Genomic DNA, 16,552 nt, shown 5'->3' on the forward strand with positions numbered 1-16,552 from the left:
GATAAACCGTTCAAAAACCGCTCAAACCGCTCATTTTGAAGCAAGATTTTGAGCGTAATTGTCTAAAAAAACCGCTCAAACCGCTCAAATCTTGCTTCGAATTAGGTGAAAAATCTCGACGTAGTTATTTTTCATCACCAGACATTCAAATAGCCGGAGAAACTAGATTGAATCTTTTTTCAATGATTTTTTGAAATTGTATGAAAATTGTATGATTAGCATTTTTCCATACATTTGATGCAGGCAATTGTATGATAAGCTTTTTCTGTGTGGGGAAATTTAAAATAAGCATTTTCGGTTTATGGATGTCAACCCGGGGTCACATTACCTTTCCAGGCCTTTTTGTTGGTTTTAATCGGTTTTCTCTATAAAACAACTCAAAAATCGCTCAAAAACCGCTCAAATCATGCTTGAAAAACCGTTCAAAAATCACCGCAAGAAATGAGCGGTTTTTGAGCGGTTTTTTTAGCAAGATTTGAGCGGTTTGAGCGGTTTTTCCAAAAAAAAACGCCCAAACCGCCCAAACCGCTCAAACCGCTCAAATCTTGCGGATAAACCGCTCAAACCGCTCATATCTTGAGCGGTTTTTGAGCGGGATCTCGACCCGGGAATTAGTTTTATGTTAACTCAATGTTACTCAATGGAAGAAGTTGAATTAAGATTGATTTAAAATAAGAATGACCATACTCAAGAGAATCTAAGAGGCGATGCACTTTTGACAGGTACCTCGAATGACGCCTTAACGCATAAATTAAGCATGATGGCTAATGCGTACGTTTCACATTCTCCTTGAAAAATATTTGGAAAACAAAGATGGCTGAATGATATACTAAAAAACTTTCCACCCAAGACAGGCACCCAGTGGGTCAAATAAATTAGCACGGGTGCGATAGGTAGTTTAGTTTTAGTAACAAGGGGGGCATTCAAATTATTAGTGTACTTTTTGTATTTTTGTTCTGAAAAAAACTGAAAAACTCTTGGAGGCAAAATGTGTTATTTAACACATTTCGCCTCCAAGAGGGTTGAGTTTTTCAGAACAAAAATACAAAAAGTACACTAATAAATTACATGCGCCCCTTGTTACTAAAACTTAACTACCTATCACCACCGGTGCTAATTTGTTTGACCCACTGGGTGCCTGTTTTGGGTGGAAAATATTTTAGAATATTATTCAGCCTTCTTTGTTTTTAAAAAGGGCATCAAAAAAGGTCATAAGACAACAAATAAAATTTTAAGATCAAAAAATAAATGAATCCGAAGAGTTTTCGGATGAAGAAAACAGTTAATGTTTCGAATCACTCTGAAGAGGCCGGTTTCAGTTTTGGTACCAATTTTTTAGCTGCATTTTTTCTAGTTGCCTCGAATGCGGTGTAGCGTCTAAGCTCGTCCAGTGTCATTGAGATTCCTATGCGATTCATTGCCTCGTTAATTGACGTGGTCTTCATCCAATCAGGCACATCCAAAAATTTAAAATTCATTGGGACTGCCCATCGGGTCATGTTCATCTTCTTGGATTTTCTGAAAAAAGAATTTGAGGAGTTTGTAGAAAAGGAATTGAGTCTGCCCGCTAGATCTTCAAGTGACGGGTCTGGGGTGATAAAATATACGCAAGTGACTGGTGGCTTCTCCACTTCATTGGTTACAGCCTCCAAAACAGATATCTGGCAAGTGTTAAGACAGGTTGATTGGTGCAACCCCGGTCTGTCGTCGGACACTTCTACCAATTTAGTGAAGACTCTCTCCTTAGTTTAGTAGAAATGCGGTAGCTGTCTGGTTCTCAAGGGTCTAGCGTTATGTATAATGTGAGGGTCTGAAGTTTTTCGCGGCGGCAGAGATTTCATAGGTGACATTGCTTTCCGCTTAGTCATCCCCGTTGGTTTGGACTTCAAAGAACATTGAATTAGCTTTGGCTCAAGGGTGGCTTGTTCTGTGTGAGTTTGAAAGATGGCGGATTTAGGTTTTTCTTATCGCTTATGTGTGGTAATTTTGAGTTGGTTACCATCATCATGCACTCTATTATCGGTGGAATCGTTCTCCGTCTCCTCTAGGCTGTCTAGAAGAATTAGCGTTGGGTCGGGTGTTTATCCTCATCTAAGATCTTCAAAGTCTTAGGAGTTTCTCGGGTTTGAGTCTTGTCATGGTTTACGTCTCTTTCTTTGTCGTCGGTAGGCGGTTCTAACTCTAGCTTATTTCCCCTGGGTGGGTCTGCCGTTTTCTTCATTTTGTTCTTGAGTTTTTTTTGAGTTTTCGGCTTTGGATTTCTCACTAAAATCAAGTCAATCGAATTGTCGTCAATCTTTGTCTCCCTTGATATATTCAACAGTGTTTGGGAGGTATCTGATCTCTCAGGAGTTTGTCTTGATTCGCTTTGTCCTGCTCGGACAAGACCATTTGCAGAGCGTAATGGCGTGCGAAGTCGCTTCCTCTGATCTTCTTCCTTTCGCCAAACGGTTTTCCACGAATTAATCACAGCTGCACTTTTTCTGGCAATATCTAAATATTTTTTATAGCCTGCCGCTTCATTTGTGTTATCTGAGAGCTCACATTTCTAGCTGGTTATTTTATTTGCCTTGGCCTTTTTGTAGCAGGAAATTTGATTAATTGGTTCTTGAAGTTGTTTATATGTGAGGTTATTACCCGTTCGGATATTCACTACATGATTGACACAACAATCCCAATATTTTCCGTTTTTTGGCACGTGAGGGGGCCTTGACTGGAGATCCCGAGATAGTTGGTAAAAAAAAGTCAATAGCAGTTTCGAACATTGAGGATGAGTCTTCGTCCCTATATCAACCCTCAATGTCATCCGGAGAGTCCCCGTCATGGCGTTTGTCCCTTCTCATTAGCTCTATCCCCTTGTTTTTACTAAGAAAAGTCTATTTTTCAGTCTGCCTTGTTCGACGATGGCTTATGCCAGAATGGGTAAGGTGTTCTACAGAAATAAGTTTAAGAGGAAGAGCAACAAAGAGATCGTTGTATAACGGCTCTTAAGCATTTCATAATTTTCAATACAACAAATTCTGAAGAAGATTTTGGTTGTTCCGGTGCCATGACCATAAGTCATTCTGTGATGGTTCTAATTATTCTTTCGACTAAACCTGCTGCTCTGTGATAACCCACTGGGCCAAATGAAATATTTATGTTTTGCTCTTGGCAAAATTCGCGGTCTATTTTTTGAAATTAAGCTCGACTCTTGATCCTTTCTATTAGAACTAGGTATCCCATTAAGTGATATCTAATTCTTGAGAGATTTTATGACTGACTACGATGATGTGCTAGATGTTATTTGAGCTAAAGAGATTTTTGAAAATTTGTTTGTTTGAAGATTATTTTTTTAATACCCAGGATGAAGGTAGTGGACCGGTAAAGTATATTTTGTTTTTTTTTTGGTTCTGTTCTACGATCGTTGTGACTAATCCCAGGTCTCCTTGTTTAGATAGCGTGTTTATATTTTTACATGGTTTACCACACTCAATGCAGTTTTGTCTTTGCACTTGTTTAACGCGGTAGATTTTGGGCTACCAGATTTACAGGTGCACTGTCCTGTGAGATGTTGAACTTCGTGAAGTCGATGGAGCATTGTAGTTCTTAGAAAAGCCCGACTAACCTTACGTTGACGTGCATGTTGTTTCTTTTGGATGCATAAAAAATTCATTTTGCAATATGTGTTATTTGCAATCTTCATCTATCGCTTTATTATTTTTTTTAACACCAAAGATTGTTGAGTGAAAAGGGTTAAAAGTTTCGGTCCGATAAAAAAGGAATAATTTAGGTTTTATAGCTTTTGCGTTTCAATTTTGTTCAATCATCTAACCTTTGGTCGAATCCGCTGATTTACTTATACTGGGTACAAGAGTAGGGTATATGTTTACAGTCGAGTTTTTGAATCTTAGACAATTTGTTCTCTTGAAACAATGTGATTCAATATGTCGTTCAAAGTTTCAATGTTTGAAAAAAAACAACTGATCAGCAAGATGAAGAGCAGTAATGTCTAAGCGAATGAGAATTTTGGCACGCTGAAATTTTGCAGCTTTCGCAATTCGATTTTCACGAGCTTTTTTTTGTGATGTTAGTTTTAGTCAAGTTGACCTTTTGTTCCGACTTTCAATACGAAAGTAACGGCATATTTGTGCTCAGGGTGGGTTTTTTTTCTTCAACAAATTTCAACTTTTTAAGTAGCCATTTTTGACGGAATTTTTTTTTATCATTCAAAAGGTATTGTTGTCTTGAGCCTAAATTTAAAAAGATATTTTACCTGTGATTTTTTTTCGTAAAGTTATGAGGGTTTAAAGGTTGCCATTTTGACCAATTTGGGACAATTAACGCGCGATATAATTCGAGCTATTAATGATTAAGCGGAGATTTAATTCGTCTTAGAAGTCGTTCTAAATTGATTGATGGAAGCTTATTTGCCTTAATTGATTTGTTACATGGAGCGAAATCTGCCCTTTTGTACTTAATATGGCGTGTGGGAGGATGATTATCATAAAAAGTTTCAAATTTTAGAAAAAAAAATTTTGTTTTAATTCATTTAATTTTTCAAAGTTATTACTGCCCTATAAAACTTAAAAGGCATGCGGAACTTTTAGGGCTTTGCCCTGATACGAGCAGTCTTGCGAGAATATCTGGGCCTCATAATTTTAAAACGGAGAAAGAGGCTAATATGATTAACTGAAAAGATAACGACTTCTTTGTCGTCGTACGACCCGGTGCGGTTTCACCATTTAAATGCCTGGACAAACAGTCCACAAATGCTTTTTCTTTGTCAAGTAGGCGTTCAAAAATAAAACTGTACGGTTAAATTTTATCTGTGCAGTGGGTTAAACGAGATTGGACCGTTTTTGTATGTTTGTCATCTCTTAAGGCCCCAATCAATGCCTTCTGATTGGTTAAAATTGGTTAAAAAAATTGGCCTAGAAGATAATTCTTGAAATAGTCTAACGCCCAAACAAACTCCAAAAAATTAGTTCATCAGTGCTAAATTTCAATTCGGCTATGCTTAGAAATATACTGGCACACGCTACCTTTTTTCAAATGCCCCCATGGTATTGTTTGAGGGAGGCAGACCTACAAGATATGCATCGCATTTTAATCTTGTTCGAAATTTGCTATCAAGATTAGTTACCGTGTTAGAGATTTCTTTTTTGATTTTATCGAAACCCACGAGCTGTATATCTGACCAGTTGATCAGTTCAGTTTTCTGCAATAGTTCTCCTAAAGTTATAGATAGGAAGGCTAGATTTAAAATAAATTTTTTAAATTAGTTAATTGAACCCACTGGCGATATTATATCCTTAAAACAATTGACTTTTTTTATGTTTAATGGCTAATCTATCATCATCTAAAGTTTTGAGACATTTGTAATTTATTTTACAAAAATCTTCTTCTCCATCGACTGTAGAAATTAAAATGTTGTCCTAATAGCAATGTGTGTTCCGCATTTAAAGTGCTATCTGGCTTTAGGTATAGTTTTAGTCGGTCTACTGATGAAAATTTTTTGAAAATGATATTTTCCTTGTGGCCACTAATTGTTAGAACGATGCTATCGACCAGTTCAAACAAGTTAGAAAGATGGTACTGTTTAAGGAATATTTGTTTATTTAGCTTTTTTGAAATCAGAGCAAAATTGATTGAGCCATCGTTTTTGCCGTTATAACAGTTGGGGATAAAAACATTATTTGGAACATCTTGAAAATTTTTCTATGTGGCCGTCGTCGATTAGTTGGTCGATACAGTGCTTAACTTTTGGAAGTAGATGTATGGACATAGGTTCCCTTTCACTTGTATCGGTTTCAGTGGTTCGTGTGAATAACTGTTTCCGGTAAAAAAAAATTTTTTGAGCTGCCTGTTCTTGATAATATGCTTGGGAAGTTTTTAGATATAAACAATTTGAACTCACGTTGTTGGGTTGTCTTGGCTAATGAAATTGAAAAAATTGGTTTCAAATCTGATTTGGTTCCAATCTCCGCGACGGGAGTTTCCTTGGTAGTACCGTTTGTGCGGATGGTTTATGCTGTTTAGATACTTTTATTCCCAGCTTCACAAGATATCATTGCTCAGCAGGTTACTATCTGCGCCTTCGGTAAGATAGATTTTTGTTTCTCGCCTTTCGATCGATTCCTTACCACGACTTCTCCAATGATTTGGATTGTAATCCCAAATCGTTCGTTAGCCCTCTTGCTAAATTCGTCCACGGCTTTGATTTTTAGCTATCTTCCTCTCATTTTGATTTCTTGGTGTGAGTTCTTTTTATAAAAGATAACATGCTAGCCAAATCGATTTGTGTTTTTGTTGAAAAAGGATCGAGTTTTCCGATTGACATCATAATTATTTTCTTTAACTCGTGTCCCTCATGTGTGGACACTCTTCTAATTCCCTTTTCAATCTGGTCTTTTATGACATTTTTCTGAGCTATCACTGCCCACTGATAGGACTGAGATGTCGTCCACATTTAATTCCATTTCGGGGTTGCCCTGCGGACTATCCCGATAATTTTGTTTTTCTGGGAGATTTGAATTTTGTTCTACGACATTCGTTTGTGCACTGGCGGTAATTCTACAAGGTTTAGCAAGAGAAGCTTGGCGACTGCAGTTATTACATGTTCTGTCCCTGTTCGGACAAGATGTGATGCGTACTTTCTTGAATTCTTTTCCTAAAACGCGTGTTTTGTACGATGTTCAAATTCGGTTCACTTTTCATAGTGTGATTTTTGTACGGTGCCTTTTACAGAATATTTTCTAAGTTTTGTTTTTTGTTAAATTTTCAGAACCGGCTCACTTTACATACTGTGATTTTTGTACGGAGTGTTTAGCAGGATATTTTACGTAATGATGCCTTTTATGGGCTAGACATAGAGAAAAACATTCTCTGGGCTAAAGTATTTGAAAATTAATTCCCCAAGTTCTGATAGAGTTTCATTAAACTTCTCTTGAGACCCGTGGTTCTTAGGTTCTCGGCCGGAGAATTTGTATCTTTCGTATCATAAGCTTGCAGTTACTGTGACCTTGGTTTTTAATAGCTTCCAGAATTCCGCAAATTTGATGTCAAAATCATTTTGCCAGATTCTTTCGGCGATTTCTTTTAGAACCTGTGATCCTTAAATTGATATCATTGAAATGTGTATCAAATCGAACGTCCCCGTAAAAAAGGTTTCGACCATTGAAAATGGGGAGGAACTTTGTATTTCGGTGTGTTTCACTTTTCTTCCTTTTTTTCCACGCAAAATCAAGTACGACAGAAACTCATCAGACTTGGTTGAACGATATATAATATCAGACCCTTTTCAGTCGTGATTCAAACGACATCAAAAGATTTCGGAAAAATTTTCCCAATGACGAGAAAACAGGTTTGAAATTTTTGATTTTTCGTCTAAATACGCGCACGCTTATTTATGCTTAATTTTGACCAGTTTTAATATTTTGCTTAAGCACAAACTTTTTTTATTCTAGTAAAAATAATTTCAAGTCGAAAATGTCTAAATTATAGTTTTAAGTCAGATCCGTTTATCACACCTCGCAGAAAAACTACACTAATTTGAATTAAAAAAAAAACTTTTTTTATTTTTCAAAGAATATGGTCGGAACATACTGTGCTACTTGCCAAATAAACGGCTATCCTTGTTTATCTAACTTTTTGATTGTTAGAGTAGAAAAAGTTGATTTGAAAAAAAAGTAGTCGTACAGTTTTCATGAAATGAAATTGAATGACTAGCATTTTTCATTGGCTCCACTTATGAGATTGTCAACCGGAGTAAGTCGCAACTTTGCGCAACGAAAAACCCACGCGACTTCGCGCGAGTCAGAAGAGATAAGTCACGTTTCTGTGCGACTAAAAAAATTCAGCCTGATTTTGCGCGATCCAAAATCGATGAGTCACGACTATAATTTCAATATCAATAAATTATAATTCTCGCGTTTTGCCTGATAAACTGTGATGATGTTTGGTCAGAACAGATGTATTATTCAGCTTTTCGCATATTTTCTGGCCATGTTTGACCAGAACAGAAATAAAGTATTTGTTTTTCGCCTGATACTTCGCGATGATGTTTGACCAGAACAGAAGTATACAATAGTTTCAGATTCAGTTTTTTAGTTTCAAAATCCACATCGTCACGGGTAGCTTATAGCATATTTTGTTTTGAAATTTTATTTCTCCGAATAGTTGATCAAATAGTTTCTGAGAACTGCAAGCATTGTGCAATGAAATTGAAAACTTGGCGCAAAACTAGTTAAAGTTATTCTGGTGACTGATCCATATGTTTTTGAAAGCAACACCCGCAATATCATCCCCACTTAATTGAACAAAGCGTAAAAAATGACAAAAAAATGAAACTTAAAGTTGTTTGATTCTTACGTTCGCTGGTATTAAGTGAAGAGCTTGCTCGTTCCAATATCTCTTGCTCTTCCAAAGCAGTCAGAGGATATCCCAGCTCATCAACGTGTGCGTCCGGGAGGCAGTTGACATCATTGGAGATGGAATCGGGCAATTTTTCATGGCAACTGGGCACCGGACACTCTCTTAAAACAAACTTTCAAATAGCCTAGTGATTACAAAAATACTATTGTTTTAAGCCGAGCTTTTAATAGCTGAAGGATAAAAATTGTTAATAGCTGAAGCCAACTTTAAAATCATGCAACTCAGCTATGATTTTAAAATTGGCTGTTCATGAAACTTCGGAGCGACAAAAATGGTAACTTTTCTGAGCGGAAAAATTTTCAATTTATTTTAAGCTGAAAAGTTAGAAAAAAAATTAGACTAATATATATACATATAAAACAGAAAAAAATTTAAATTACACTGTTGATACACAGCCCGGGTTGAATTAACAGGAAAAATTATCACAAATTCAGAGATATCGCAGCGATTACCATCTATGGTTCAGTCTATGATCAGTGTCATTTTATCCATAATCAGGGCTAAATAATCGCTGTAATAGCGCTGATTTTTCAGGTCTGAATCAGACATAAATCACCTATGAATCAGGGATTCTTTTTCACTGCAACAGCCCTGATGACATCTGATATTCCTGAATAGCCTTGAAAAATTTAGAGAAAATCAGTTATAATTTAAAGAGGATCACAGGTATCAGAATAATAACTGGTGAAAGCCAAAATATAAATGGTGCAACAATGAACATGGATTTTTTAGAAGTTAGTTCTTTAGTCCAGCTCACAAATTGGTTCACGACGTGAGTACGGTTTCCCAATCGAAATTCTATTTTGCTTATGTGAAACGCATTTTACTTGCGGTGACTGGTACCGGGCTTATGGACCCTTCAGAATAAGGTTACTGATTACTTCTTTGAAACCCTTCACACTGAGTAATTGGGGCCTTCAAGTATAACTGTGAGGAATCGCTCAATTTTACTCCTCAGGGCAATTTTTTTACTTGCTTCTCGTCAAACGGCAGATCCTAAAACGCCAAATCTTTTTAATCGGTTACAATGAATGCGAGTGAAAAACTGAATTAGTTTGTTTTGTTTATAAATTAATTTTATAAACAATTTATAATAACTAACCTGAAAAAGTCAAAACGCTGACTTTATAAAGCTCGCAAACTTTAGACCCAAATCATACCTACATGAAATCTTGAAATACAAAGCGTTCCTCGGAGAATTTTATCGCGAAGTTGTGCCATGAGCTGCTGTATCCCGAATATGCAAATGCCTAATGCAAAAAGACCCAAAAACAACCAACACATGATAACTTGAATTGTACAAAAAATTTGAAGAAAAATAACAATAACAAATTTTTTAGCCATATTTATTTCATACCAAAACGGACACAAGGAAACTTCGTGAAGAGAAAACAAATCCTTTATCTTTCAAAAGCCTTCATAATAGAGATAAAATGAAAACAAAAGACAGAATATGAAGTTATAAACAGAACATAAATATAAAGTTCAAAGTTTTTTTTTAACGACAAACCATCAAAGATTTCAACAAACAGAGTTTAATTACACTCATTAAAAAGATCGTTCTGCTATCTGAATTCTACAAGAAATGTCAAATGAAAATTTCAACAAGTTTTTCAGTTGTGTTCGCAATCTGTTGAAACCGTCATTATCAACGATTCGTTTGCCAAAACATTCGTCCGTCTCAACTGATCGAATTTTTTAGACTCATTTCTGCTGAAGAAAAATTTTTCATGAATTGGTGGCAGGGATAAGATCTTCAAGCTCCGTTTCTTGAACTACGAAAAAAATCCTGCAACTGGACCAATATCGGAAATATATGTAATCAGTTTCACTTTTGCGAACAATGTTTCGTCCATATCTGAAGGTATCATTGCGCTAAAATATTGAATTTGTCCAAAAGGATTTTACGAAATTGAATGTAGCTGTTACCAGCTCCAGGCGTTCTTTTGTAGCCAAATCATACCTACATGAAATCTTGAAATACAAAGCGTTCCTCGGAGAATTTTATCGCGAAGTTGTGCCATGAGCTGCTGTATCCCGAATATGCAAATGCCTAATGCAAAATGACCCAAAAACAACCAACAGATCATAACTTGAATTGTACAAAAAGTTTGAAGAAAAATAACAATAACAAATTTTTTAGCCATATTTATTTCATACCAAAACGGACAGAAGGAAACTTCGTGAAGAGAAAACAAATCCTTTATCTTTCAAAAGCCTTCATAATAGAGATAAAAAAAACACAAGACAGAATATGAAGTTATAAACAGAACATAAATATAAAGTTCAAAGTTTTTTTTTAACGACAAACCATCAAAGATTTCAACAAACAGAGTTTAATTACACTCATTAAAAAGATCGTTCTGCTATCTGAATTCTACAAGAAATGTCAAATGAAAATTTCAACAAGTTTTTCAGTTGTGTTCGCAATCTGTTGAAACCGTCATTATCAACGATTCGTTTGCCAAAATATTCGTCCGTCTCAACTGATCGAATTTTTTAGACTCATTTCTGCTGAAGAAAAATTTTTCATGAATTGGTGGCGGGGATAAGATCTTCAAGCTACGTTTCCTGAACTACGAAAAAAATCCTGCAACTGGACCAATATCGGAAATATATGTAATCAGTTTCACACTTGCGAACATTGTTTCGTCCATATCTTAAGGTGTCATTGCGCTAAAATATTGAATTTGTCCAAAAGGATTTTACGAAATTGAATGTAGCTATTACCAGCTCCAGGCGTTCTTTTGTAGGTGGGTGAGTCCTAATAGACTCGATTTATGATTTGCCGATTGAAAATTATAGCATCTGGGTAAAATCTTCCCCCCGTTTTGGCTTCGTTAGTTTGAACAGTTTCATGATTGAAAGTTACCGAGGGATCCAATTGCTCACAGCCCAGCCAACTATGGTACAACTTTTTCTAGAACTTTCTCGCTCTGAAACTTTTTGTCGATTCGGTTTCTCCGTAATAGATAACGTCACTTTAAGCAACAGAGCCTGAATAAAATTCAATGAATATTCTATTGGCAGCTTCGAAGCTCATAGTCAAAAAAGGCAAACGAGGCATAAAAAATTCGAACTTGAAAGGCCAAATGTCGCAACAAACGAAAATTTATTGTTTCGATTTTTGGATTAGCACCAAAAACTTGACAATATTTGAGCAGAAAGACTCTAACAAGATGCACGAGAGGTTATCAAGAAAGCGGAGGAAATACGAAAGAAGTCAAATTTACCTAAAATCATTTTCACCGATAATACGGAAAAACAACGAACCAAAAAATCGGAACAAAAAAAAACAACGGACCAAATAGGAACAAAATCCAGCCAGACAGAAACCGAGTTCATTTCTAAAACTACGCAAACAAAACTGTCTGGGGAACAAAAATCGGACGATCAAGTCTGGGTAAGCCGCGTGAACCCAACGAAGACAATACAAGAGGAAAAGAAACATAACGAGGTACCCCCAACAATGACCTCAAGTGACAGTTTCTCTATTGCTTCAGTTTTCTTGGTGAGCGGTGTTGTGCCATCACTATTAATGTTGAATCCTAACCACTCAATCTGTTTACAAGCGAACTTACATTTCTCAAGTGAAATCGCAAGGTTTTCTTCATCTAGCTTGTCCAAAACTGCTTTCAGCTCCTGTTGATGTAACTCTGTGAATCCCATCGTAACTATCAGTATATCATCTAAGTATGCATATGTGTTCGTGCAGTTTGTCAAAATTAGATCAATGGCTTTTTGAAATTCGGCTGGCATATCCGTGAGGCCGTAAAATTCCGTTTAGAATTGATACGTTCCGGCCGCGTTGCCACCGATTAAACTGAAATTGCATTTTTCGCGCGTTTTCTGATCCAGTGGAATTTGAGAAAATGCGTACCGAAGGTCAAGTTCTAAAAACAACATTGGTTTTGTTTTGTCTGATTTGATTATTTGCGCTATGTTATCCAGTAATAAATCGATATTAGGCATCTGATACTTGTTTCTATGGATAAATGTATTGATTTTCTTCGAATCCAACGCAAGTTTGACTGTTTGGTCCTTTTTCACTGTTATGACAATTGGACAGATGAGTTGTTTACCTGAGCATTTGTTCAGTTTGATAATGTGTTTCTGATCAATTAGTTTGTTTAATTCTACCTCCACACGTTCATGGTGGTGTATCGGAATGCGTCGACCCTTCTGTTGTATCGGAACGAGCTCTTCAATGAACTGTGTTTTCACTGTGTGATTTTTGGATTTTCCGATACGTACACACAGTTGTGCGAAATTGTCTTTGACCCATTGTTTAATTGCTGGATCAGACTCTTCTTGTTCTCGTATAGCGTGTACGTTTTGTTTTTGCAGATTTCTTCCAATAATGTTCGCTTTTTTATCATCTACCACGATGAACGGAGCTAAAATTAGTTTTCCAACCCCCTGACTCGATAGTAATAATCAATCTTCCTTTTGGAACGATCGTTTCACACCATTATTGCACGCTAAACTTCGTACGGAGTCTCCTGTTGGAATAGTTTACACAGTGCTTTTTTGTCGTGTTGTTGAATGCGCCTTGCGGTTTTTTCGTTTAGAAAGAACATTGGGCTTCCCGAATCGGCAGTAGCAAACAATTGTTCAGAATTTTTTTTTAATTTTACGATATGTCCGTTTAGATCGTCCTCAACTAATGTTCTTGTGTTTTTAATCTCGGATGATTCCGCGATTGCCATCACCGAAAAGTTATCTATTTGATAATCGTCCCAACCCTTGCTGGAAGAAAAATCAGCAAACGCTACTGGATCATTTTCTGTTTCGAGGCTTTCAGTGTCGAGCTCCTCCTGTTGGTCTATTTGTGTATCTTCTAGAGAGTTGACCTGTGTGGACAGTTATACTTTAGCGAAATCGCCCCGTTTCGCGCATTTTGCACAGATTTTATCTTTAGCGGGACAAGACCATAAATGACTTTGATTTTACTTAATTCCGCATTTATAGGACTGTTTTTGACTGCCGGTGTTAGTAGCTCTTTGTTGTCCTCTGCTATTTTGCGACCCGCGTTGAAACGGTTTCCCGCGGGCGCCTCGCCCTCTTTGTGTATTTTGGCTGTTAGAATAGTTAGCGCGACCCCGCGTGTTTATATAGTTGACCGGGTCTTGCTTTGGCGTAATCAGATGTCCGCCAAACGGGTTGGTTTTCATAGTTCTACTATGTTCAAAACATTTTTCTCTACGTATTGCATATTCATATGCTTCTTGTGGGCTGCTGGTTTGTGCCAATAATTCTTCGGCTATTTTGTCATTGTTCATATGTGCAGTGAACATGTCCCGAACCCATTCACCCTCGCAATCTCCGCAATCAGCTCGTGATGCTAGTTCCAAGAGGTGCGAATGAAATTGTTCTAAGCTCTCTGCCTTCTTTTGTTTTCGACAGCTGAAATTATATCTTTCAAAAGCGATGATTCTAGTTGTTACAAAAATATCCTCGAGGATTGTCATCAGTTCTTGTGTGGAAACATTGTGTAATTCCAAATTTGGACGTTTCTGTTGTATTTGTTTTTGTTCTTCCGCTCCTAAACATAAGAATATGTTGTTGCGCACTTTTGCGTCTGCTTCGTCCCATCTGAATGAATTACAGAGTACTCCTTTCTCCCTTGCTTTTATCACATGGTTGTCCCAACCAACTCTTTTCTCTTGATTTCTGACCTCCCTGTTCTTCCTTGTGCTCCGGTTTCTCCCGTGATTTCAACCTCGTACACTGGCTCTGCTGGTTTGACTAACAATGGTCGGCCTCTCAAAAAATTTCCTGCTTCTATCCCATGTTTCGCGAATATAGCCAGTTCCATTAATGCAACCCACTTAGACCATTCTATTGGTGGTTCGACAAATGCCGTCTCCCAGAACGGGTTTACGTTGAGTGGGTTTTTGGAGTATCCTGATGGCTGCGCCATTTCATACCTCAATGTATGATCTTCTAATTCCAGAATCAGAATGGATCGACAAACAGATAATCTAACGCGAAGCGAGATAAAAACAACTATTCGGAACCAATGTTAATTCATGGTCTGACCGTTTATTCTGTCGTTATTCTGAAGGTCTCTCAAGGTCGATTGAGCAGCCATATTTATGGTTATATCATACAACAACATAAAACATATGTATAAATGTATATATCGAAGTTTTGTCGGTCCATGCCGGATGACACACTATATGACATTATTTTTTTTTAGAATTTAAGTTTTTTTTTTAATTTTTATTAAATTTTTTAAAATATTTTTTCAATCAAAAGAAAAATCCTTATTTCCGAAAACTGATTCCCGTTCTGAAAAAGTCTGCCAGATTCACTGAAGCCAATATAGCCTCAAAAGTTTTCAAATCGCAACTACCAGACGCAATCTATTCACATAATTCGTAGTCTGCGCGGCATTGATCATTTCGCTATTACATTCTCGCCAATCTATCACAACACTGATGAAGCAAATTATAAACATCGTCGTCTTACAATGTTTTTAGATAATTCGGACAAGAGTTGTGATGAATTCGGGCACCTGATGAATTGATCAAAAAATAATGCAGTGTTGGCCAATTTAGTGATTAAATTTCACATGTGAAAATATTTTATGCATTTAACGTTCATTATGTAGTTATCGCAATTTCAAAACACCTGATGTCTATCGTGCTTTCTTTCAAGACGCATTCCAAGGTTTCTTAAGTCAATTTTTATCAAATTAACTTTTTTAGAAATTCACTTTTTTCAGTTTTCTGTCTCTGCAAAAGCCATCACTTTAACCAAATTTTAAGGCAATAAGGATGAAATGAAGAAAAAACGTGTCATTTCACTTACATAGTTGGGTTTACACTGTTTGAAGACCCAAAGAAAACACTCTCGAGAAACTATTTTATATAAAAAAGCAAAATATATAGAACCCCCGAAATTCTGAAACTGTGTCGACGCATTGAAGAAAAAACGTTCATTCCATCGTATTTTTGTCTTACCGGTTTTCTGACGACAAAATTTGTGCAGCACAGTTTTGGTTGCTGCTGTTGCCACATACACAATGGCCACATGGAAGCCTTTTGGGCCTCTCAAAGGGTCTGAGGCAACAACTGCAGAAAGTCTGCTTCTCATTGGTCAGTCTGCCCATTGCTTCTGACATACACCAAGTTTTTGAACTCAAGCTAAAATGAAAGACTCTCTTTATGCATCTGGGTTTTTCGACAACTGTTTTTTATTTTGGTTACCTTTTGATAAGAATCGACTATTTATTTTTTGTACAAACCAATTTAGCTGTCATAGTTATCAATTAAGTCCAAAACACTCAAGCAATGCTGACACTTTTTTGGACATTTGCAGAAAATTGCAGTGATAAACCACATCAATTTTAAAAGCTAGCAGAACCAAAATTAATTTTAGAAAAAGTTAATCAATAAAGCAGAAAAGGGTACGCAAAGCTGGTAGAAATCAGCTCAAAAACACAAATTGTCAAATACAATAATCTAAAGTCAATGACCATACGGTTTTCTGTTTGTTTTTATCCTCAAAAACCGACTTTGAGTCGATGTGATTAAAAAACTAAAAATCATCAACATCAATCAAATAAGTGCATATACATACTTATTCGATACATGCTTTTTGCGAGGGAATACAGCAAGCTTAACATTTCGTTTCACCTGTTCCACTTACGTGTTTTGACTTGATCCAGCGATGGGCCGGCTTCAGGGGGTCCACAAATGTTTTTCGTCAAAGCTTCAAAATCTCTGCTTTAAAAGAAAATACTGTAAGAATGTAGACTATGCAAAATCTTTGCTTGAATAAACTTTCACCTCACGTGATACACAGTATAAAGTAATTATCAATTTAGCGTATGCAAAAAACGTCCAAATTTTTAACCACTTCAACCTTTTGATAAGTAATGGCCTGCACATTAACTACCAAATTTGGGACTCTATGCTTGAGTTTAGCTTCTAGCTCTACGTAATTAAAAATTGTTAGCTTTTTGAACAAAATTGTTACAACTAGCTTATACGCTTTCATGATATGAGCTTACGGCTTCTATAACCAGTCGAGAGAGAAACATTCTAAAGATATTCAAAACATTCTTTTCTTTCAGACTACTTTTTGCTGAATAAAATCAAATCCAATTAAACCAAACAAGATGGTTTAA

General features: G+C 36.5%; 1 protein-coding gene across 1 annotated transcript in view; it reads right to left on the reverse strand.

Moving 5' to 3' along the window:
• LOC134851540 (uncharacterized) overlaps positions 1-16,338 on the reverse strand; it is a 38,280-nt gene extending 21,942 nt beyond the window's left edge. Inside the window, exons 1-3 of the mRNA XM_063867669.1 lie at positions 16,072-16,338; positions 15,384-15,566; positions 8,353-8,516 (exon numbers count right to left, since the gene is read on the reverse strand). Coding sequence (XP_063723739.1) covers positions 8,353-8,516; positions 15,384-15,544 — 325 coding nt within the window. The 5' untranslated portion in view covers positions 15,545-15,566; positions 16,072-16,338. The remainder of the gene's footprint in view (positions 1-8,352; positions 8,517-15,383; positions 15,567-16,071) is intronic.
• Positions 16,339-16,552: the final 214 nt, after the last annotated feature.

This window comes from Symsagittifera roscoffensis, chromosome 7 (genome assembly GCF_963678635.1).
Source record: "Symsagittifera roscoffensis chromosome 7, txSymRosc1.1, whole genome shotgun sequence".
NCBI lineage: Eukaryota > Metazoa > Xenacoelomorpha > Acoela > Convolutidae > Symsagittifera > Symsagittifera roscoffensis.